Here is a 22,954-nt window from a genome sequence, read left to right as displayed (position 1 = left end):
CAAGGTTGACTCAGCCTTCCATCCTTCCGAGGTCGGTAAAATGAGTACCCAGAATGTTGGGGGCAATATGCTAAATCATTGTAAACCGCTTAGAGAGGTATATAAATGTAAGTGCTATTGCTATTGCTATAATTAAAAATTTAAAAATAATAATACTGGGCTAGATGGACCAATGGCCTATTCACTGTTCACTATTCTACACAGGAAGTTGGATGCCCTCCATGCCTTGAAATTGGCTGAGTGCAAAGGGGTGGATCATCTAACTTTGCTCTTGAATCACTGACTGTCAGTTTAGACACAAGACAGCACAGGGACTATATAAACAGCTGTTATTTAAGCAAGGACAAAATTCTCTTGATGGGTCCCCTTAGTTCATACAAACCTGAAAACCACTGTCAAAAGACAAGCAGCAGACACTGAGGAACTAACCCTAAAGTGAGATGTGCCCTCAGAGAGAAATCACTTCCTAGCTCCACAGCTCTTCCTAGCTGTAACCCACTGACATGAAAAAGCTCAAGCCACATCATTTCCCCCTTCATTCTTTCCTTCTATGTCCCATCCTTTCCCCTCCTCACCTGAGTGTGGTTCTTCTGATTTAGCATCTCTTCCAGTTGCACATTCTGCAAAAATTCAGTTAAAACCAAGGAATCGTTCAAATCAGATGCCCGGCGCTGGAGAGCCTCCTGCATATAGGCTAACCTGACAGGAAAACAAAACATCTGGGTAACAGTATATCCCACATCAAAAGAGAAAATGGTGTATTATTCAACTGATTCCACCAACAGGAAAAGCTGTTAGGATGGGGGAAGCCTGCAGCCTGGGCTCCCAGGGCATGGTCTGAGGTCACATGATATAATCACCTTGCTGAGCTTAGCAGGTCTAAGTCTGATCCGTGTCTAGATGGGAACCCTTTTTGAAAGGAAGGTGGTCTATATGAATAATACAAAAAGTTGCCTTAGTTTTCGATTTCAGCTTGCCTTTCTTGGTTGCCCTCATCTTATGCTTCTATGGAGAATTCTGGTCTCACTCTCCATTTCCCGAGAAGATGTGCAATCCCTAGTCTCTTTCCTATGTCAACTCCATGCAGAAACACCCTTCTGGTCCTTAAAACTCACTTTTCCTCCACTCTTTCCATCTTTCTCTGAATCATTGCAGCTGCTGTGTGTTCTGGGGAAGGCTCCATTTGCACTTCCTCTTGCAAGGCTCGAAGCTTAATGCTCCATACCACACCCTGGTTCTCCAGGCTGTTAATCTTTTGTAAATCCTCATGGAGATCATCAAGGTTCTTCATTGCTGTCGGCTCAGAAAGCAAGTCTGTCACAGTTCCTAGCCAACACTCAGCCTCTTCCAGCTCCCCAACCAACCGCAGAGCCTGCAAACAGAAAGGATTAGCATAGTAGGCAAGACATTCATGCAACCCAATGATAGACAGGGCCTGAGCACTGACCCCGAGATTGAAGGAACACAAGAAAAACAGATTACCCCACTCCCAAGGGTCAGATTTCTAATTCAATCCCAAGGGTCAGATTTGTGGAGGGAACAGAACTTCACATGGGGAACAAGTTTTACAAGAATCTGGGTCACCTCATTAGAGCCAGAAAGGCATGCTAGTGACCAAACTGACTGGAGAGAAAACATGAATACAGCTATTTTGGGGACAGATCTTGCAGGCCAATCTTAGAATTGTTATGATATTTACCCATGGCTGGAACAAAATGTTATCTCAAAATTGCAGCTGTGTTTTCATGCCCCCTATTCTTGGTACTATCTAGTAAAACCCATCTCATGTTGTGGTATCATGCATTTCCTTGCTCCCCATTGGCTGCTGCTGGCAGGAGGGAGGAAAACACACTATGCCATGACATCACAATAGAAACATATATAATTCTCTAAGGCGTACCCATGGCTAATCCCGTGTGTGGCAGCTCTCGCGAGAGTGTGTGGCAGCTCTCGCGAGCAGAAGCACCATGGTGATTTGGCAGTGGAGATTCCATAAGCAGATAGGGGAAGGAGCCTATGAGAGCAGAGGCACCATGGTGTTTGGGCAGTGGGGATTCCATATGCAGATAAAGAGGAGGAGCCTGTGATGGTGAAGGTCAGTTGGAACGCAATTGTTACTGGTTGGAAGATGTACTTGAGTGTGTGTGTGTGTGTGTGTGTGTGTGTGTGTGTGTGTGTGTGTGTAAATAAAAAGACAGTGGGCAGGGGTCTGCAAAGAGAGAAAATAAGGGAAAAAAGAAGGGGAAGAAAGAGAGGGGGGGGAGGGGAAGAGAGAAAGAAGGAATGATGGACCTGAGCCTGTCAGCAGCTTGAGGGGAATGAGCAGCCATGGTGGTGCCTACTGGCAGCAAGGAAGGGCCCAGTCAACCACTGCTGCTGTTTGGTGGAGGGAGGCGGGCAAGGGACAGGCCCAGGCCTGTCAGTGGCCTGAGGGGAATGAGTGGTCATGACAGTGGCGGCAGCGAGGAAGGGCCCGGTTAACCGCTGCTGCTCCTATGGGGAGCAGCGGGGCTCGGGAGGTTTCTGGGGATAGGGGGCTGAAGCTTGGCCAATGAGGTGAGGGGGGCTGTGGCAGGGGGTGAGGGGAGCAATCAAGTACTTGCGCAGATGTCTCGAGAAGCGAAGGGGAGAACAGGATACTGTTTTAGTGGCAGCCACTACTCACTGTATCAATCTCTCTCAGAGCCACACCATTCTCTTGGTGCCTCCTTTTCAACTCTGCCCATAGGTTCTCCAGCTCTTCAAGGGCATCTTCCATTTGTGGACTCCACGTATGGCCAGTATGCAGCAACTGCTGCAGTTCCTAAGGCATACAAATATTCACCATTAAGCATAAACATAAGATATGAAGTTGCATTATACTGAGTTAGGCCATTGGTCCATTAGGCCCCATATGACCCATTGCTACCCAAGAGCCTTTTAACTGGAGATGCTGGGAATTGAACCCAGCATGTGCTTTACAGCTAACGTATGACCCCTGCCCATCCAACTGCCTTCTCAGACACGTCCTAAGAGTTAAGTCAAGTGTCACTGATGAGGATCTGCCTCTCTGACACCTTCACTTGCAAAGACTTATCAGAATAACTTTGGCACCTGCCTCAGGTAGGAAGCAAGGGCAGCTTTACTTATGGGGCCCTTCTCATTCTATCCTATCTCATTCTTCATGCTACCCATAACAGTTTACTATCCTGTGCAAACTTGGCAAATTGAAGACCACTTTAATTCCATGACCCTGCTTAAATGCCAAAATCTTAGGATTCACTTCATTAAAATGCTAACATTTAAAGACAACAACACTCCACCCAGGATTTTTCTTTTGATTTCTGGTTATTTTGAGACAACAGAGCACTCGTTCCTCCTGCACTGTGTAAGCCTTCACAGAAATGGCCTGGTGTTCCATGTTTTGCAATATAGTGTATGGGGGACTTGTGCTGCTGTGCCACACTCTGCCTCTTTCCAGTGTTATGGTTTGACTTAGAAATGGAGGAAGGCTCAAGTATTCTGACAGAAACATTCAGAAGCACACTTAAACTGGATTTTGCATTTTCTACATCTGCAATTTGAATGTGAAATCTTCATTGATTAGAACACACACCAATTTAAAATTTGTGCTCCTTTATCTTTGCTCTCATGTGAATAATGTTCTCATGCATAAAGTGAGCAACAGAAGCTGAAGGACACTTCTGCGTATCCTGTGTGAAAACACAACATGGGCCAAGGACACCTGTCAGGGCTTGGGCTTAGTAACATGAGCAAAGAGGCATGATTTTAAAGTAATGGCTCCCTTGCATTGAGTAGAGGAAGAACATCTGACCCGATTCACCCAGCACTGCAACCCTCCCAGTGGCTGTTTTAGATTTTGAGCCTCCTTGGGACAGAGAACCATTTTCTTATTCCTTTTGCTACACAAACTGCTTTGTGAACTTTTATGTTAAAAAGCAGTATATAAAAAACAGAGAACATCAGGCAATGCTTGCCTGTTAGGGCCCTTCGTGATTTATCTTACTGCAGAGCTGCCACTTTGGTATGTGCTCCTTGTAGGTCCATCACACTTTTCATCTGGGCATCTAACAGACCCGATAGTGGCAGTTCTGTGTGTGTAAACATGGAACGGCCTCAATCATGCAGAAAAAGGGGGTTGGAGTCCAGTTTTAGCAGAAGAGGCTTTGAACCTTTTTCACAATTGATCCCACAAACACTTTCTGACCAGCTGAGCCCACTTCTATTATTAGAACCTGACTAAGGTGACAAGCCACAGACAAGGGCAGTATTCGGCACTCCTCTTTCTATGCGATTGGGGAAGTTCCATGAAATGGTCACATCTAGTTTGACCCTGACTGCTATTCATTCCAGGACGGAATACTGGCATTACCACCACAGTAAGAGAATCTGTGTGAGTCTCAGGATAACTTCCATGAAGCTTGTGGAGAGGCATTACCCCATCAGCAGCTGGGCAGAAGTCCTGAAGGTGTGCCTCCTGCTGGGGCAGGTCCTTCAAAATGTTTGACTGTCTAAGGAGCTTCCTCTTCCTACTAGAGACAGAAAACCAGGATAAGATCATGCAGTCGGGTTCATTGGGTAATAACTGCTGCACCACGCGCACACGTGCAAAATAGCCACTTGACATGACTGAAAATGCAATATGTTGTAAAGGGAGGCAGTTCACAAAGTCTGGCTATGAGCCATGCATGTCTGAGGTAGCTCTCAGGTATGACATGGGCAGCCTCTTCCATTCACATATAGCCCAGACTCAACCTTATGAACTGTTTCTATGGAACTCCCAGAATGCACCCACAGGAGCTGGACTTGGTGTCAATACCACAGGAATGCCCTTACCTGTTTTAACTCCAAGGAACGGCTCTTCACTGGGAGCAAGAAAGATTCTTACCTATACAAACTGGCCGCTAAGCACCAAAGCAGATCCCAGCAACTAACTTACATCCTCCCACAGCCCCTGTTTTCTCCCCACTCTCCGCACAGTTCCTTTTGGTCCAGAGTTCTTCTCATAGGACAGCCCATTGTGTGCTAGTACCTCTTGTTATCGCTGGGGATGGCCTCCCTTCCTGGTGATCCTGGGCTGACCTCCTGGCCTCTCACACACTCCGCCACACTTCCTAGAACGTCCTTCTGCACCTAGGGCAAGAGAGTCTGTACTCAGAATCTTGTCACTGAAAGCAGGGAGGTTGGCTGGTCCTTGGGGAGGGCCCTCTTTGCTGAAGTCCCAACCTTATGGAATCAGTTTCTAGAGAGCTGCCTTAGTCCAGTTGTAGAGATATGCTGCAGAAGCTGTAAAAAGAGTGTGTGTGTGTGTGTGTGTGTGTATGTGTAAAATGAATGCTGGTCTTGATTTTTAAACCTTTTATTTTAATATAAATAATAAATTTAAAAAATGGGGGCAACACCCTAGGGAAGTTGGGATTTATTATTTTAGCAAGTTTTTTACCCTGCCTTTCCCTGTTAAAAACAAGTACAAGACAGCCTACAATAAAATCAACATATCAGACAAGAAAACATAATATACAATATAACCAATACAAAAATAGCAGTCAAAAAACCAATTATTTTCCTAAACTGGTAACACATTTTTCAAAAGGCCTTTCAAAAGGTTTGATAACCTGGATGTTGCAAGACTTGTTGGATTATGTGCCATTTATTCAAGGATCCAAAAATCAGAACCAGAGTTTGTGGGGTTCTTCTGTTGCTGTGACTGAAGAAAAAAACAGACTCAGTGCCAAGTATTTTGGACCCTTTCTAGGGACTACTTGGTGAGAGGATGGTATGTGGAGAGGGAGAGAGGAGGCTGCCATTTATCATCCCCCTCCCCTCCCCCCTCCTCTTGTTTGCCAGCTGTAGCCTTCTTGTATTGGAGCTTGGCTGCAGCTAAATGCTCCTAGCTGGCATGAAGTCTGCTCTGGGAGACAGGCAAAGGAACTGGGGAAGGTAAAATGGGCCATCACCTAGCAACCTCCATCGCTGTTCCCTTCTACTTCTGGAGAACTCAAAAGCAGTACAGGGAGACTGTGGCACTTCCCCAACATTTCTTCATTAGCAAACGCATCATGCCGACCTGGGGATTTCAGCCCACCACGTTATGAACAGAAGACTACAGCAAGAGTGGCCCATCTTGTCAGCTGCAGCACCCTGGCCACTGGTTCTGGCCCAGCAAGTGCCTTCTGAGATTAAGAGGAAGGATTAGTCCGTCCATCTCCTCAGATTTATACATTTTCATCAGAGGTGTATTTCTCCCTCTGAGTTGTGCCTTGCAACTGAGGGATGCATACTTAATTAAGCTGATATCTATGCACAGTGTCCAGGATATCTGAAAGCAGAAGCAAGTTCCTAAACGCTTTGCTTACCCCCACTCCGGGGCCTCTCTCTGGTTTTTCTCCAGCCTCTCTCCCTGCATTGTTTGTAGCAGTAGACTGTGCCTGCTCAGGACTTGGGGAATCAATTGATCTCCTTGTCAAAGCCAACAGTGGGGGCTTCTCACTCCTGGGAGATGGGAATAGCAGGGAGTGAAGAGAAGAAGTGTTAACAAAAAGAAAGAAAAATGATTAGGATAGAGAGAAGGGAAAGGGACAGAAAGGCAAATCCTGGAATCATCACAGAGTAAGTACAGCCTGACTGTGGAATCGAATGAATGAGGAGAAGCTGAGCACCCAATATGCTAACGGAGCAGAGCCCAAGGTTTATGGACCAAACCAGGCCTGCTCCCACCCCGCTGCCATCAGCTTCCAGCAATCCAAAGCTCTATCATTTTGACCCCATTCTACTTTCAGTCTAGCACCCTGCTATTTATACTGTCTACAGGTGGTAGGCAGAACCTGACTGAAGGTATCCCCTAAAAGAGGAACACCTTGGGCAGAGATACAAGACCTGAAGCTACTGGGATGGCCACCTAGTTTTGAGCTTCACTCTGTTGCTGGGTCAGAGCCCACTTGATTCAGGAGTCCACCTCAAGTCACTCACACCAAGAAAGATGCTGCTGATGCTAAATGAAGGAGAGTTTCCTCTTCACTTCATATGCTTCTTTTGAACATATGAAGCTGTCTTATGCCAAGTCAGACTATTGGCCATCTAACTCAGTCTACACAGGCTGGCAGTAGCTCTCCAGGGTTTTTAGAAAAGGAATTGAACCTTGGATTCTCTGCATGCAAAACATGTGCTACTAAGTTACATCCCCATCCTTAAGTTTTGTCCAACTAGTAAAAACAGAAGCTATCCATTGCACCTACAAACTGCATAAACGCCTTGAAAATACAAATGCAAAACTTTTAGAAGACCTATGGCCTTAGAAAGATTATTATAAACTATTAATATATTTTGTCCTAAAAGCCAGAATATATTAAAAAATAATATTAAAAAATTCTATTTGACACTATCTATCTATCTATCTATCTATCTATCTATCTATCTATCTATCTAATTTGTACACCGCCCTAAACTTTCATCTCTGGGCAGTTAACAACAGCATAAAACATATACAAGAACTTAAAACAATTTAACAATTTAAAAATCACCTACAAATTAAAACCTCAAAATGTTAAAATATTAGTCTTGTTCTTATGCTTCTAATACCAGCCTGACATACAGAAATTTAACAGAATAGGCTTTTCTGTACAGAGCAAAAGCATCCTTTGCATAATTTCTGTATATCACATTACAATTAAAGGTTCAGTTTTTTAAAAGCAGGTAACTATTTTTAATAATAGTTAAAATACTACTATTAGTATTTAGTAAATACTATCTCCCAAAGGGGCTGCTCTTGATACTACTATTAGCGATCTCCCAAAGGGGCTGCTCTTGATAATTCTAGATCTTGGCCAGCTTAGAATTCACATCATGCAGAGACACAAGAAGCATTGCGTATACCTCAGCAGCTGTTGGAGCTGTGCCCAGCTATCCTTGACATCTTGATGCTTGAGAGAGACTCGTGCTAACAGGCTGGGATGGAGGCTAGTGAGCTGGGACACAGTCACATCCAGCATCTGGAGTAGCAGAAAAGGCATGCAGTGAGCGGACAGGAGTGACAACTAGTTATTTAACCTGGACAAGAGCTGCACAATTTTTGACCCACCAAGCCAAATTTATTTATTTATTTTATTGCTTAGTATAGAAATCTCTAGGTGGTGTACAGATTAAAACATAATATAAACCAAAACATTTAAAATTCATAAAAACAGATAAAAATCACAATAGATAAACACACACATTAAAATTTCAATTTCAGTTAAAAGCCTGGGAAAACAGGTACGTCTTCAAGGTCCTCCTAAAGCAAACAGAGAAAGAGATACTCTTATTTCAGCAGGGAGCACGTTCCAAAGTCCTGGGGTAGCCACAGAGAAGGCCCGGTCCCGTGTTGCCAGCAAACGAGTTGGTGGCAACCATAACCGGATCTCTCCAGATGATCTTAATAAGCGACAGGGTTCACGATGGAGAATGTGCTCTCTTAAGTACCCTGGACCTAAGCCGTTAAGGGCCTTATAGGTAATAACCAGCACTCTGTATTTCGTTTGGAAACCTATCGGCAGCCAGTGCAGTTCTTTTAGAACTGGTGTTATATGGTCCCTTAGGGTAAACCCAGAGATCAATCTGGCTGCCTCATTCTGTACCAATTGTAGTTTCTGAACTATGTACAAAGGCAGCCCCAAGTAGAGTGCATTACAGTAGTCAAGCCTAGAGGTTACCAGCATATGTGCCACCGTTTTAAGGTCATTTGTCTCCTGAAATGGACGTACCTGGCGTATCAGCCAAAGCTGATAAAAAACACTCCTGGCCACAGCCTCAACTTGAGAAACCAGGGAGAGTTTGGGATCCAGGAGCATTCCCAGACTACGAACCTGCTCTTCTAGGGGGCGTGTAACCCCATCCAGAACAGGTAGATCAAAGCCTTCTCTTGGTTCCCGACCCCCTACAGACAGTACCTCCATCTTGTTAGGATTCAACTTCAGCTTGTTATCTGTCATTCAGCAGGCAGGCACTTAGAACGGTCATGCCATTTCCTGTTGAAGTTGGTATGAAGAAATAGATCTGGGTGTCATCAGCATATTGATAGCACCCCAGACCAAACTTCGATCTCTCCCAGCAGTTTCATGTAGATATTAAAAAGCACTGGAGACAGTATGGGGGCCTTGTGGAACCCCACACTTTAGCTCTCATTTTTCAGAACACTAGTCTCCAAGAGACACCATCTGGAATTTGACAGAGAGGTAGGAGCAGAACCACTGTAAGACAGTGCCATCCAATCCCACCTCCTTCAAGTGACCCAGAAGGATACCATTGTCAATGGTATTGAATGCTGCCAAGAGATCCAGAAGGATCAGCAGAGTCACACTCCCTCTGTCGATCGCCAGTTGAAGATCATCCATCAGGCCGACCAAGGCAGTCTCAACTCCATAGCCCACCCGTAATCCAGTCTGGAAAGGATCTAAATATTTTGTGTCATCCAAAACTAAATGGAGCTGAGAAGCAACCAGTCGCTCAGTCACCTTGCCCAACCAAGGAAGATTAGACGGGTTTGTAATTAGCTAACTCTGAGGGATCCAATGCAAGTTTCTTCAAATAAGGTCTAATAATAGCTTCCTTAAGACAAGGAGGCATCTTGCCCTCCCTCAGAGAAGCATTTATGATATTTACCAGACCCTCTCTGATAATATTTCTTCCTTTCTCAAGAAAGCAGATCTGGCCAGTTACCCATGCCTTAGTCATGTCATGGCTGGATTAATGTAACACGCTCTACGTGGGGCTGCCCTTGAAGAATATCCGGAAACTGTAGCTACTGCAAAACGTGGCAGCTAGGGTTTTATCTGGAGCTGCCCAGTGGGAGCACATCACACCCATTCTGAAAGAGCTGCACTGGCTGCCAGTTCGTTTCCGGGTCCAATTCAAGGTGCTGCTTTTGTCCTTTAAAGCCCTTAACGGTTTGGGCCTGGGATACCTGAGGGACCGCCTGCTCCCAAGGGTTTCTGCCCACTTGACGAGCTCATCTGAGGGGGCTCTGCTCCGGGTGCCAACAATGAGGGAGGCTAGGTTGCCATGCACTCGGGACAGAGCCTTCTCTGTTGCTGCCCCCAGACTCTGGAATGCTCTCCCGGTCAGTATCCGCTCCTCATTCTCCATCACAGTTTTCAGAGAGCATGTCAAATCATGGCTTTTTACCCAGGCTTTTATATGATTGTCTCCACTGCTGCTTCTTGTATTTTGTACTGTTTTTATGCTAGTGTTTTAATTTAATTTTTTAAAATCAGATTTGTTTTTATGTTTTTTAGCTCAATACTTTAATGTGTCTTTTTTATAATCTTGTTTTTAAATTTTATTGTGAGCCACCTTGGGATTTTCTTAATGAAAGGCGGGGTATAAATTTTAAAAATAAATAAATAATAAATAAATATGATTGCTAGATGACATAAGCCACGTCGGTAAAGGGTCAAGAGAGCAGGTGGTAGGGCATACAGTCCGAAGCAGTTTGTCCACATCCTTAGAAGTAACAAACTGAAAGTGATCTAATTCAATCCCACACAAAGGGCTACTGGGTACCTCTACAATAGACTCTGCAGTAACTATGGAATCTAGTTCAGCACGAATACAAGATATTTTATCTGCAAAAAAGTTTTTAAACATGTCACGAGTAACAGATGCCTTCTCCCAGCCATATATTGTAGCATGACAAGGGCTTGATCCCAAACCCACTCACTTTCTGCAGTCAGGCAGTAAAACCAGGAGGTCTGACTCCTGGTTTTGAACATATGAAGCTGTCTTATGCTAAATCAGACTATTAGCCATAATCAGACCATTGATATTGGCCACTGAGCTCACACTGAGCCACCATACAGAACAGATGGTTCATATTCTGCTTGATTACTATTTAGATATATATATTCTGCTTTTCAACAAAAAATCTCACAAAGTAGTTTACATATAGCAAAAGGAATAAGATGGTTCTCTCTTCCAAAAGGGCTTGCAGTTTTAAAAGACACACAAAGCATATACAAGTGACAGCCACAGGAGGGACACTTTGTTGAGTTGAAGAGGGTCAGTTGATCTCCCTGCTAAATATAAGAGAGCTACTACTTTTAAAGCCACCTAATGGCACAGCGGGGAAATGACTTGACTACCAAGCTAGAGGTTGCCGGTTCGAATCCTCGCTAGTACCTATATTGGGCAGCATCGATATAGGAAGATGCTGAAAGGCATCATCTCATATTGTGTGGGAGATGGCAATGGTAAACCCCTCCTGTATTCTACCAAAAACAATCACAGGGCTCTGTTGTCACCAGGAGTCAACACCAACTCGACGGCACACTTTACTTTACTACTTTTAAAAGTGCTTCTTTGCCCAATTAGCAGGGTTAAAGGCTAACTGTTGCGCAGGTCTGACCTAGACCAAAGAAAAATGCATCAGATGTAGCAACAAGGGAATCAGGTCCCTTTTCACGAGCATTCTTAAGAATTTGACAAGTTCTGCTCAAAACCCAGCTTCCTCCAGAACATCCACATGAGCTCTTGACTAGGGGTATGCATGGATCGTTTGGCGTGGTTCGCTCTGAATTTGAACCGGATCAAACCATAGGTACGTGAACTGATTTGGTCAAACTGATCAGCTGAGCTGGTCAGTTCGATAAACCAGCTCGAAGCGATTCGTGATCAAACCGGCCCTGTCTGCAATAGTCCAGTTTTCAGTCAAACCAGTTCTGCACATCCCTACTCTTGACTCTGCCTCCAAAAGCAGAGAGGCCAAAAAGATACCAGATCCTGGTGCTTCTGCTGGATGCAGATTTGATCCAGGTGATCCTGTTCAACTTACGTTTACAAGCTGGCAAGCTAAAGTCAGGAAAACGAGGAACAGAGAGACAGACAAGCCTAAGAATCTAAAATCCACTTTTTACTTCTACTTTTTTTAAGACATTATTCATGGGGCACTGCCAAATACTTACCATGACCTGGCTGGCAATATCCCTCACATCTAGGTCCAGGCTGGGCTCAGGGTTCCTCTGTTTCCCCACTCCACAGAGACTTCTCCACTACAACAGAAGCAACAGACATGGAGCCCTGAAACAGTCTTGCTCTCAGCAGCATCTGCCATCCACACGTAGGACCTACAGTGGCTCCTGGCTCTCCATGTACAAAGGAAGAACTCTTCCATTCAATTGCTGCCACAACTATTCATAAAATTCTTATTTTCCTCCATATTTTGAAATATATTTGCACCAGACCAAGATTTCCAAACTCTCTGAATGAAATTATGTAAATCACATCTTTATACAATTTTGTATTGCACAGCTACATGCTTTACAGCTTTATATGCTTTTCTGCATTAGTACATGCAAAGCACTTTATATCCCTAACAAATTCTTATTTATTTCCTACATAAATGGTGAGATAGCTGTGAATTTGTCAAGGAAATAGAATGCTCTGTAATGCTCTCTAATGCAGAAATTAAAATTTGTATACCCTGCCTTTCTTCACTCTACAAATGTAAACAAGGTTGCTAAAATGGTAAAAGCATAACAATTACAAGCACTGATATTAGATAAATATATCAGTTAAAACAGACACACTCAACCCAAACACACATATGCACGCATACAGCCATATCATACTCTCTCTTCAAAATCTTGTGCAAATATTATTAATTTGTTTATTACAGCATTTCCATGCATTCAAATCACTTTACACCCTTATCTTGCAATCCTTACAATACCTCTTTCAATATCATCATCTCTATATTGCAGATTAGGGATGGAAGTTGAGAGGAATTAGCTTCCATAAAAAGGTACCTACGGTGTTCATTACAGAGGCAAGATCTGAACTGAGAACTTTCTGATCCACAGAACAGAACTATTTTCATTTGTCACCAAGGCGGCAGGGGGAAGGCAGGAGCCAAAAACGCACCCCCCACACGAGGGAAGGGATTTCAAAATCTGAATGCCACCATAGAAAAGGTGCTTGTTCCAGTTGCCTCCCACTCAGAGGCGTAGCTAGGGGAGAGGGGGCCCGTGTTCATCCCTCTCTCTGGCGGCCCCCCCCCAGAGTGAGGGAGATAATGAAGAAAATAGGGAGGGGTGGATCTGGAGGGCCCTCAGGAGCTGGGGGCCTGTGTTCTTTGAACCCTTTCGCTCAATTATAGCTATGCCCCTGCTCCCACTTTACTTCAAATGGCAGAGGCACCTGGAGTAGGGCTTCCTATATGGACCTCAACATTTAGGCAGGTTCATATGGGAGAAGGCAGTCCTGCAGATATTTTGGTTCTAGGCCACTAAGGACTTTTGACCGTCAACGCCAGCACCTCAAATTGTTTCTGGAAGCCAATGAAAAAACAGAGCAATGTGTTCAGAACAGTGAATTCCAGTTAGTCTGGCTACTCCCTGCCCCCCCAGTTCAAGAGCCATCAGCCTGCTGGATGAAGGGTGACAGAAACTAATGCTGCATTGCAGGCATCTGAAGATATTACTACAGAGTGATGCATCCTACTGGAGGCATGAACATTTCCTCATAAGGTACCTTTTCCTTCTTTACAGAAGAGCTAGATTAGACATTTCCAACCCCATGTGTACCACGGAAAGCAAGCGCAGGGGTAGTGTGTTGTGGGGCGGGGGAGAGACTTGCAAAAAAGAATTGACAGTTGGAATGGGGTGTAGGGATTTGCGAACAGGTTTGGTTCGATGACTCAATATAAGACTGAACCCCGCCCCCCCGGCCTGTTTTGGCGGGGGTGGGTGGGTCCTAAGTAAATTTTTTTAAAAAAGAAATATAACTTGCCACTGCTGCTCCGGGGGCTTCTCTGAGGCTGCGGGGGGTCTCTGGAGGTTCCCCCTCCCCCCGTTGGCCTCCGTTAATGTCCAAATCGCCCGGTTCAGGCAGTATTTGGCCCATTCTGGGCCTGCCCTCCATTGCGGTGGCCGTTTTGGAGACTGCCACGCATGCCCAATGGACCTCTGCATGACCGGGTCATGACACATTGGGCCTGTGTAGCAGCCCCCCAAAATGGCCACCGCAACAGAGGGCAGGCCCAGAACGGGCCAAATACCACCTGGACCAGGTGATTTGGACATTAACGGAAGCTGGCAGGTGAGGGGGAACTTCCGGAGACTGCCCCTGCCCTCAGAGAAGTCCCCTGGAGCAGTGGCGGTGAGTTATACTTCTTTTAAAAATAAATAAATAAATGCGAATCCCCCAGACCAAACTGGGGGAGGGGTGCACAACACCAAACATGCCTGAACCGGGCAACCCTGTTTTGTACACACCCCTAACGGGATGATTTCACATGCTACTTCTCTGTGAATTGACAAGTCAGAAGGGGTGGTTTAAACTTTTCCCTACACACTTAACCTTTCCTTTACATGCTTCTCTGCAAAGACAACTGAAGGTTGTCTTACCCCAACCTGTTAATCTCTTCTCCCAACTGGGCTAACTTGTGCTTGAGCTGGGGGTAAAACTACTTTGGGGGGCATTTTCAGGGAAGAATCAGGAAGCATATGAGGCAGTGCCCATCACCTGCCCACTACTCTTCTGCCCACCATGTACACTATATTAACAAACATGAAAAGTTACATGGATAAGGGAGAGGATATTTGCTAAGATAATATGCAGCTCTGCTCTTACTAACCCACACCTGAGAGCAAAGAGAACCTTAGCCTCCAATAACTGGTTAGTTTTGGTGGCTCCAGTATATTAAGAGTAGACCATTCTCAACAAACCAGTTTCACATTCTCCCAGATCTGTTAACATGGTGCAAAATGGCTTGAACTGCAAATTAAATAGTGGTGTGCACAAAACTGCACCTCCACAGTTCAGCACTGGGGAGGGTGGATCTTTAAGGGCAGGGAAGGGAGTACTGACCCCTCCCGCCACTTTCCCCCCTCTGGTACTCCCCGTTTTGTAAGCATATGGGGCGGCAAGGTACCTTCCTGCCACCACTACCCCCGCTCTTCATCAAATGGCTTCAAAAGCCTCACTGCACGCGCCCGATGCGTGCACGCACGTGACGCAGGACGTGACGCTCGTGCAGTGAGGCTTTTGAAGCCATTTGACAAGGAACAGGCATAGGGGCAGCAGGAAGGTACCCTGCCGCCCCAAATGCTTACAAAACAGGGAGCGCTGGAGGGGGGAAAGTGGTGGAAGGGATAAGCACACCTTCCCCCACCCTTAAAGATCCACCCTCCCCAGTGTTGAACCGCTGGACTGGCCCCAAGTCCGGACCGGTCCGGAAGCCCTTAGAATGGGCTCCAGACCAGCCCGTGCACATCCCTAAAATTAAACCCACAATACCTTTGCATGGATGGCTCCAAGGAGCAGATCTGCTTGCTGGAGAAAGGCAGCTGCCTCTAGAGCCAGTTGCAGGGTTTCATGATGTTCCTTCAGTGTCCCCTGGAGTCGCAACCACCTGGGAAAAGACATTGAGTAGGATGAACTTAAGAACAGGCCGGCAAGCAAGCAATCTCAGTAGCCCTGCTCAGGCATTCAGAAAACAAGCATGGTAAACACAAGTAGAGTGTTCAAAGCAGGGAGTATGGGCAGGAGGGTGAGTGCCATGCCAGTGACATGCCAGGGATGGGAGTTCCAGACCTGCTTTGGATGCTCTACTTGTGTTCAGCATCTTTTTAAAATACCTGAACAGGATGTTTTACAGACAGGGCTTTCCCTCTGAATCCACTGCTGATTGGAGTGTGCCAGTCCACATAGCCGCTGGATTTAACCCGACCTCCCTGTGGGCTATCAGGGACCAGGGCTTTGTTTTTCTCCGAAGGGAGGCTGAGAATTCTGGCTTAGCCCAAGTTATGTCCAGGGTAAAAAAATCCTGTATTTCCAGCAGCTTTTGAAATAAACTCCGGGACTTCTGCTTTCTCCGAAGGTGTTGATGGAGGTGCTGATGGCTATGCGAAGGAGGTGCTGATGGCTATGCGAATGGTCCATCTAATCCCTCGAATTAAAATGCCTTGAATCTGCTGCAAAGCAGATTCACTCTTCCGATACCCTGAGGCATAGAGCCATGTGTGAAAAACCTCCAGGGCTAGTATCTTCTACCAAGGTAAAGGGAATGCAGTCACATGACTCTTCACCCTCTCTAGGCACTCGCTATACATACACCAGGTCTCTTCCCCCACCAGCTGCAGCCCTGGCTCACATTTTATTGAGGTGTTTGCGCCGAGCCATGATGTTTCTGCTCTCACTCTTCCCCTGTTTTTCAAGTTTGTGGGCCAGACTGTTCATTTCTTCATAAAGGACCTGGAATTGCTGCTCCTCCTGGATTGAGAGAGAAAAGGTGGATGAGAAGGATAAGGATAAGATGAACATCATAAAATTTACTTTCCATACAAACCTCACCTCATGACAGACCATGTGAGACTCTGGTCGCCCAAGACTAGCTACCACTGCCATGGCTCCTTGACCAATATTGGCATGGGGCTTCATCAGGGGTAGCTCCAAATTTGACTTTGTCTCAGAGGATCCCCATTCTGGATCCTCTGAGGCAACGTCTGTTTGCAGCACTCCACTGGCACTAGGAAGGCACATGGGACTATACAACATTAAATACACAGAGGAGTATCTCTGCTATCCTTAAGTTTCTCGGGACAAGAGGTGGCCATTATATATCCGCAGTGCTTAAATTGTATGAAGCCAAGCTGCTAGCACAGATACTCTATAATGCCCAGCTGGGCCCCTTCCCCAACTTCACCCTATTGGAGAATGTGCAATCTAAGTTCCTAAAAGCAGCTCTTCAAGTTCCAAGATGTGTCCTAAAACAACCTTGCAACTAGAGACAGGCTTGATGACAGTGGAGGCAAGTGTCTGGATGACCATACTTAACTATTGGCTTAGACTTTCTCTCTGTCTCTTACGCCTTCCTCCCTAACCCTGTGCGATGACTTCCAATCCAGCTGGAAATAGTCAGTTATGACTAAATATTGTCCCTGGGCCTATCCCCACCTCTCTTAGTTAACATGGGCTATGATCTGGCCAAGGCACTTATCAAACAGCATATTACAGACACAGAGCAACAATCTGATATATGCAAGGCCCCAAATTTCCTCATCAGTGAAGGACTCAGGTATACTACCTCTCCTGTGGCATACCTATCACAACTAGAAGTCCCAAAGCACAGGAGGGCCTTCACACTAGCGCGTTGCCATGTTCTTCCCTCAGCTGTGCTCGAGGGAAGATATAGGAAGATTCCACCCTCAGAATGTCAATGCCCCTGCAACTCAGGGCAAGCAGAAACAATAGGGCATGTCTGTATTACAGGGTCATTCAGTGTCTGTATTACAGCGACATTCGTGCCACTTTCATTCTACTGTCATTACATAACCATCCTGATCATACAGACCAATTTTACACCTCTTTACTGCTTTCTGATAGCAACTCCACCACCACTTACAGTGTTGTCACGTTCTGCGCGGCAGCAATTAAAATCTGGAGGATGATGACCTCCTGTTCGTGCCCAGCGTCCAGCTTTATGGACTAACTCGAGCACACCTTTGCCTGCTGCCTCAGAGTGCTTCATGGCCGCCCAGGGTTCCTATAGTTCTATAGTGCAACAGCTTATTGGTTTTTACCTTGCCCTAAATTGATAAAACTCTTTATTATGTCTATAGTTGCCCTCATATGATTTTATGTCTCCACATTTTGCTTATAACTTTTAAATGCATTCTTGCTTCTCTCTTTTAAGCTTTTTTTTTTAATGATGTTTTTGTAATGCCTTTTATAAATATTTGTATCCATCTTTTTATGATTTTATATGCCTCCATATTTTTCATATATCTTTTTAATGCATTCTTTCTTCTGTCTTTTATGCCTTTTTTAATGATGCCTTTACATATATCTGTACCCATTTTTTACCATTATTAACTACTGCTAACTGCACTTCTTAGATCACGGTCATTAAGGGTCATTTAGTTTACTGTCTTGTTCTGTCTTAGACAGCCATAGTTTTATTTTAAATTTTACATCTACTTCTGATTTTTATAGTCTTTTATCATAGTATTTCATTATATGCTTGTATTGTGCACCCCATGGTTTTTAATATCTACTTTTACTGTAAATATATAATATGTAATCACCCATAATACATTATGCTGGTCTATAACCGTAATACAGATTGATTGACTGACTGATTGAAGTCCATTTGCAACTAACCCAGGAAAAATGGCTCCATCCAGAAGCATTCTGATAGCTGAGTTCTACAGAAGGACCCTCACCTGTTTTAAGTCAAGGATGCGACGGGTAAGCTGAATCTTGTCTGCATTTTCTTGAAGCAGAGCAGTCAGCAAAGGTTTATCTTCCTAAAGAGAGGACACCGATGATTAGAGCATGGGAAATCATGGAAGTCACCGTAGCTACAGAGTTACAATAACCTCCTAGGCCTAAGGAAAATACATAGTGTGTGTGTGTTTTGCTGAAGAATACCATACAAGCATCCAATAGGTAGACTAAGGACACCCACATTCTGAGATCAGAAGACATTATGCAAATAACAGTAATAACAAGAAGAATATATTTTCTTATATTTTTTGTTTGGAGGATTTTTTCTCTCCTTTTTTCAGGATTTTCAACAATTTAGAATTTTTTGTCAAGGAATGGAATGAAGGTAAAGGACAGAGAGCTTGCAGACTGAGGTTACAGGGAGGAGAGCTGGTTAAGGAGGAGAGCTGGTCTTGTGGCAGCAAGCATGAATTGTCCTCTTAGCTAAGCAGGGTCTGCCCTGGTTGCATTTGAATGGTAGACATGTGAGCACTGTAAGATATTCCCCTTAGGGCATGGTCTGCTCTTGGAAAAGCAACTGCATGCTTGCATGGAGAAGGTTCCAAGTTACCTCCCTATCATCTCCGAGATAGGGTTGAGAGAGATTCCTGCCTGCAACCTTGGAGAAGCCACTGCCAGCCTGTGTAGAAAATACTGAGCTAGATGGACCCATGGTCCGACTCAGTAAAAGGTAGCTTCCTATGTTCCTACATGACTGGTCTGGTCATGAGAGGGGACAACCAACAGAGGCCATGGAAACAGGACAGGGCTATGAGGGGCACTGAAGTTCCATCCCCTTATTATCAAAAGTCTGCCAACCCAGTCCCAAATATAGCTTATCTACCAGAAACAAGACACACACCCATGGAGTAATCTCAATAGAAGTTTGGGGAAGAAAGTGGGGTGCAGCTCAGGAAGAGTCTTTTGAAGTCCCACTGCCTGCCCCAGGTTGGCCCCGAAGTGTACCTTCTGCCTGATCCAAGCTTCTAGTCGTTCTGCTTTCTGGTTGAACTCTTGTAGGTTCCTGAGTCCACCCACTGCTTTGCTCTGGTTTGTTGCAGTCTGCTTCAGGAGATGCCATTGCTCTCTCAAGGTCTGCAGTTGTCGCCTCACTGTGTCTGCACTGGGATTTGGCTGGATCATCAGTTGCTCACCCATCTGTGACACAGATGCAAAAGAAAGATGCTGGAGAAGTTGGATTCATTACCATCCCATCTTTCTGAAACATGGACTCTCTGGGAAATTCTAAGAATTCATAAGGGGGAAGAAATAAAGAGATGCACCTGCAGGAAGTCATAGCTCCTTGACTACAGAGCAAGTGTGAGAAGGATTCAGGCCTCTCATTAGGACGCTGCAATCTGAGAGGCTAGAAAGAGGAGGCAAGATATCCAGAGACCTTCTTGTACCTGGTTCAGTTTGATCATGGTGTTCTCAAAGTCCTTCATGTCTCTCTGTAATGTTTGAGTCAACTGCTCCCATTCCTGAATACTGCAACCATCCTTCAGGTCCCGGAGTTTTGCTCGCACCCACTGCTCAGCCTAGAACAGAGGGAAATGTCGAGATGGAAACTGTACAAGCAGCTGGGAAAAGTCTACTTCCTTTGGCAGCTATTAAGGAAGAAGGGGAAACCTATTCTAGATTAGTTCAAAGGTCTGATCCTATATTGGAGATGGAAGGAGACAGAGGAAATGGACAGAAGATGCCTGTTCAAGTGTGGCAATAAAGAAGATCCAATATAGAGTATTCAATGTATCTCTAAAAGTATTGTGGTTTTTAATTTTAGATTTTAAACAGGTCTTTCCTCAAAGCTTGCTAGGGAAAGACAGACCAGTACGAGAGACCCCAAGGTGCCTAAGCCTCATGGGATGAGAACATGCCTTAGGTTTCTGAATGCTGGGCAGGCATGCAGAGCATCTGACATAGAGGCCCAACAACATTTGATGGACCAGAGGTTCCTTGCACTGAGTACACTTACAACAGATCTTTCCAGACCTTTGGAAGTTTGAAATATGACAAGGCAATGTGTCTCCACACCATGGACAACTAATCTACATTGCTATTCAGTTGCTGAGCTCAGAGCCATGTTGTTCACTTTGATGTCTACATGGCATCCAGATGTCTTCCTGCTACAGACTTCTTAAATAGGAACTGTCAGGACGAGCAAGAGCCACCAGGCAGGCTGATGTGCAAGCAAGCAGGATGGGCAGTCTGAATATCAGTTTGAGTAAGTAGCTGACATCCAGAGCAATCTACTGTTGACACACCAGGAAGAGACATCTATGCGAAAGAGTGCTTCTCTACTACTGCTGCAACTGCATGCACAGCAGCGGGGAGCAAATTTTGGCAGCCTGTGCTGCCTCTGGAAATTTAAAATAAACTGCTTTGGGATTATTTTAATGAAGAGTGGCATATAAATGCAACAACAAACAAATGCCCTATGTCATCCAAAAATATGTCCTTGAGTGCTGCTGAACCCTCAGAGACATATTTTCAGTGTATGGGGCACTTTCAGAGGAAGCACAGACTGTCAAAATCTGTTCCCCCACCACATGCCTGATGCTTTGCAGCTAAGGAAGCTTTTCATAGTGTGGATACGTATTCCAGTCACACCGCTGGTGGCTTGCTCTGGATGTCAGAGGAAGTACTAGCTTTATCTATAGTACTAGTATATAGTATTATGGTTCTAGTACACCTTAAGTGGCACAGCGGTGAATTGCTTGACTAACAAGCACAAGGTTGCCGGTTCAAATCCCCCCTGGTACTATATTGGGTGGCAGTGATATAGGAAGATGCTGAAAGGCATCATCTCATACTGTGCGGGAGATGGCAATGGTAAACCCCTCCTGTATTCTACCAAAGAAAAACCACAGAGTTCTCTGGGCACCAGGAGTCAAAATCGACTTGATGGTACACTTTACCTTTATATAGTACTATAATCTATAGTATAGTATTTATTTATAGCTAAGTAGTTTTATTGGACAAAGTGGAATGGCTGTTGATCTCGTGTCATCTGACCCCTGTTGAAATAGTAGAAACAATATCACCCTCTGGCTATCTGCAGCAGAACCGCTGCTAGCAGTGCCAGATTTAGGTACAAGCTAAGTAAGCTATGGCTTAGGGCCTCACATTATGAGGAGCCTCTGAGTACCAAAGAATGACTGAATTTCCAGTTTTTCATAAGTGGTTGAAAAAATAAAGGAAAAAAGACTGTTTTAAACATTTTAAAACAAAAATATATATTGATATGGCTACATAATTATTTATCATATTAGACCATGGTCTGGTTTAGACCAACATTTGCCATCACAATTACAGGCAGCAGTTACCTGTTTGGACAACCGCTGCTGTAACAATGTGTGGCAAGGAGAGGTGAGTGACACACTGGGGTGGGACTTCTGACCCACTTTGTGATGCTATGGGGCCTTTTATCTTGCCATAGCTTAGGACCTCAGCATATCCTAATCCTGCCCTGGCTGCTAGACAGCAGTGAGGAAACTAACAGTTCTCACCTCTGATAATCTACCACGATGGTGCAGAGAGTAAGGCAGCTGGGTCCCATTCCTAGAGTCCCAGTTACGAGACCCCTGGGACCTTAAAGAAACAGCAGAACCTATCCCACAGGATGCTGTAGGGTCACACAAGATAAAGACTGTAAACCTTCATTTGCAAATGTTAAGAATATAGCCCTTCTTGCATGATGCTGAAGCCCTTACTTTGTGCCCTGATTCCCTCAAAGAGATAGGAAAGAAACCAAATTTCTGTATAATGACCCACCACTGTTTCCTGGACCTTTATCCTAGAGAGCAGCTGCCAAGGACAACCTCATGCTGTAACAGCAACCTCCCTCTGGCCAGAGAACCTTGTTTCCTTCCATCTGCACGTTCCTCTCTTTCTATCAGAGGAAAGACCCCTGGCAATGAAAACACCACACTTCCTTTCTATTGTAGTTTCGTAAAGAAGAGTAGAACATGGCCTTCCAAAGTTCTGCTCCAGAACTCCATGACACCATAGCCAAGACTTTACCTGAACTACATCACAGTTGAACCGCGCTAGGAGGGGGCTCCATTTGGAAAGGTTTGCCAGCTCTGGGCTGATCCCAGACTTCAGCCCTGCTACCCTGCCAGTCTGTGTGTTCTTGACATTCTCCTTCCAGGGAGTTGCAGCAGCACATCCTGCAATCTAGGGGAGAATGAGAGAATGTTAGTTAGCTCGGGATTTGTCAAGGCAAAAAAAAAGGAAGCAGCAATATCCTAATTGATCTTTAGTACCAACACCAAAGCTGGCTTTGGGTATAAACTGGCACCACTGTTAATTGATATCCTATAGATATCATCCTATGATATCTATAGGATGGCTGTTAGTCATAAGGCTATATAGAACCTCCAGGTACAAAGGCAGAATATCATCCACTAAGCGCAACAGTAGGAAAAGGCTATTGCCTTCAAGTCCTTCTTGCGGGCTTCCTGGAGGCATCTGGCTGGCCACTGCAGGAACCAGGATTGCTGGATAGGATGGACTTTTGGTCTGATCCAGCAGGGCTCATCTTGTGTTCTGATTTAGTACATTTATACACAAGCATACGTTTAGGTTATTTTATTTTTGTCCTCACAACCAGCTTGTCAGGAAGGCTAGTCAATCAATCAATCAATTTATTTCAGTCATTAACCAAAAACATTACATTACACAATAGCCAATCGCAATTTACATAAAATGTGAC

General features: G+C 44.9%; 1 protein-coding gene across 6 annotated transcripts in view; it reads right to left on the bottom strand.

Moving 5' to 3' along the window:
- The window catches only part of LOC128348748 (spectrin beta chain, non-erythrocytic 2-like), an 82,374-nt gene that overhangs the window by 35,484 nt on the left and 23,936 nt on the right, over window positions 1-22,954 (bottom strand). For 4 of the 6 annotated variants that reach the window (XM_053304370.1, XM_053304378.1, XM_053304396.1 and 1 more), the window contains exons 3-17: window positions 22,261-22,416; window positions 19,644-19,775; window positions 19,204-19,395; window positions 18,195-18,278; window positions 16,124-16,242; window positions 15,268-15,382; window positions 11,934-12,020; window positions 7,873-7,988; window positions 6,357-6,492; window positions 5,033-5,133; window positions 4,439-4,532; window positions 2,666-2,803; window positions 1,116-1,372; window positions 861-929; window positions 576-699 (exon numbers count right to left, since the gene is read on the bottom strand). In XM_053304370.1, the coding sequence (XP_053160345.1) occupies window positions 576-699; window positions 861-929; window positions 1,116-1,372; window positions 2,666-2,803; window positions 4,439-4,532; window positions 5,033-5,133; window positions 6,357-6,492; window positions 7,873-7,988; window positions 11,934-12,020; window positions 15,268-15,382; window positions 16,124-16,242; window positions 18,195-18,278; window positions 19,204-19,395; window positions 19,644-19,775; window positions 22,261-22,416 (1,920 nt within the window). The remainder of the gene's footprint in view (window positions 1-575; window positions 700-860; window positions 930-1,115; window positions 1,373-2,665; window positions 2,804-4,438; window positions 4,533-5,032; window positions 5,134-6,356; window positions 6,493-7,872; window positions 7,989-11,933; window positions 12,021-15,267; window positions 15,383-16,123; window positions 16,243-18,194; window positions 18,279-19,203; window positions 19,396-19,643; window positions 19,776-22,260; window positions 22,417-22,954) is intronic. The other 2 variants (XM_053304382.1, XM_053304385.1) reach the window with 2 other exon arrangements.

The sequence above is a fragment of the Hemicordylus capensis genome, chromosome 1 (assembly GCF_027244095.1).
Source record: "Hemicordylus capensis ecotype Gifberg chromosome 1, rHemCap1.1.pri, whole genome shotgun sequence".
NCBI lineage: Eukaryota > Metazoa > Chordata > Lepidosauria > Squamata > Cordylidae > Hemicordylus > Hemicordylus capensis.
Note: the sequence above shows the minus strand (reverse complement) of the source record. Positions and strands in the feature narration are given on the sequence as shown.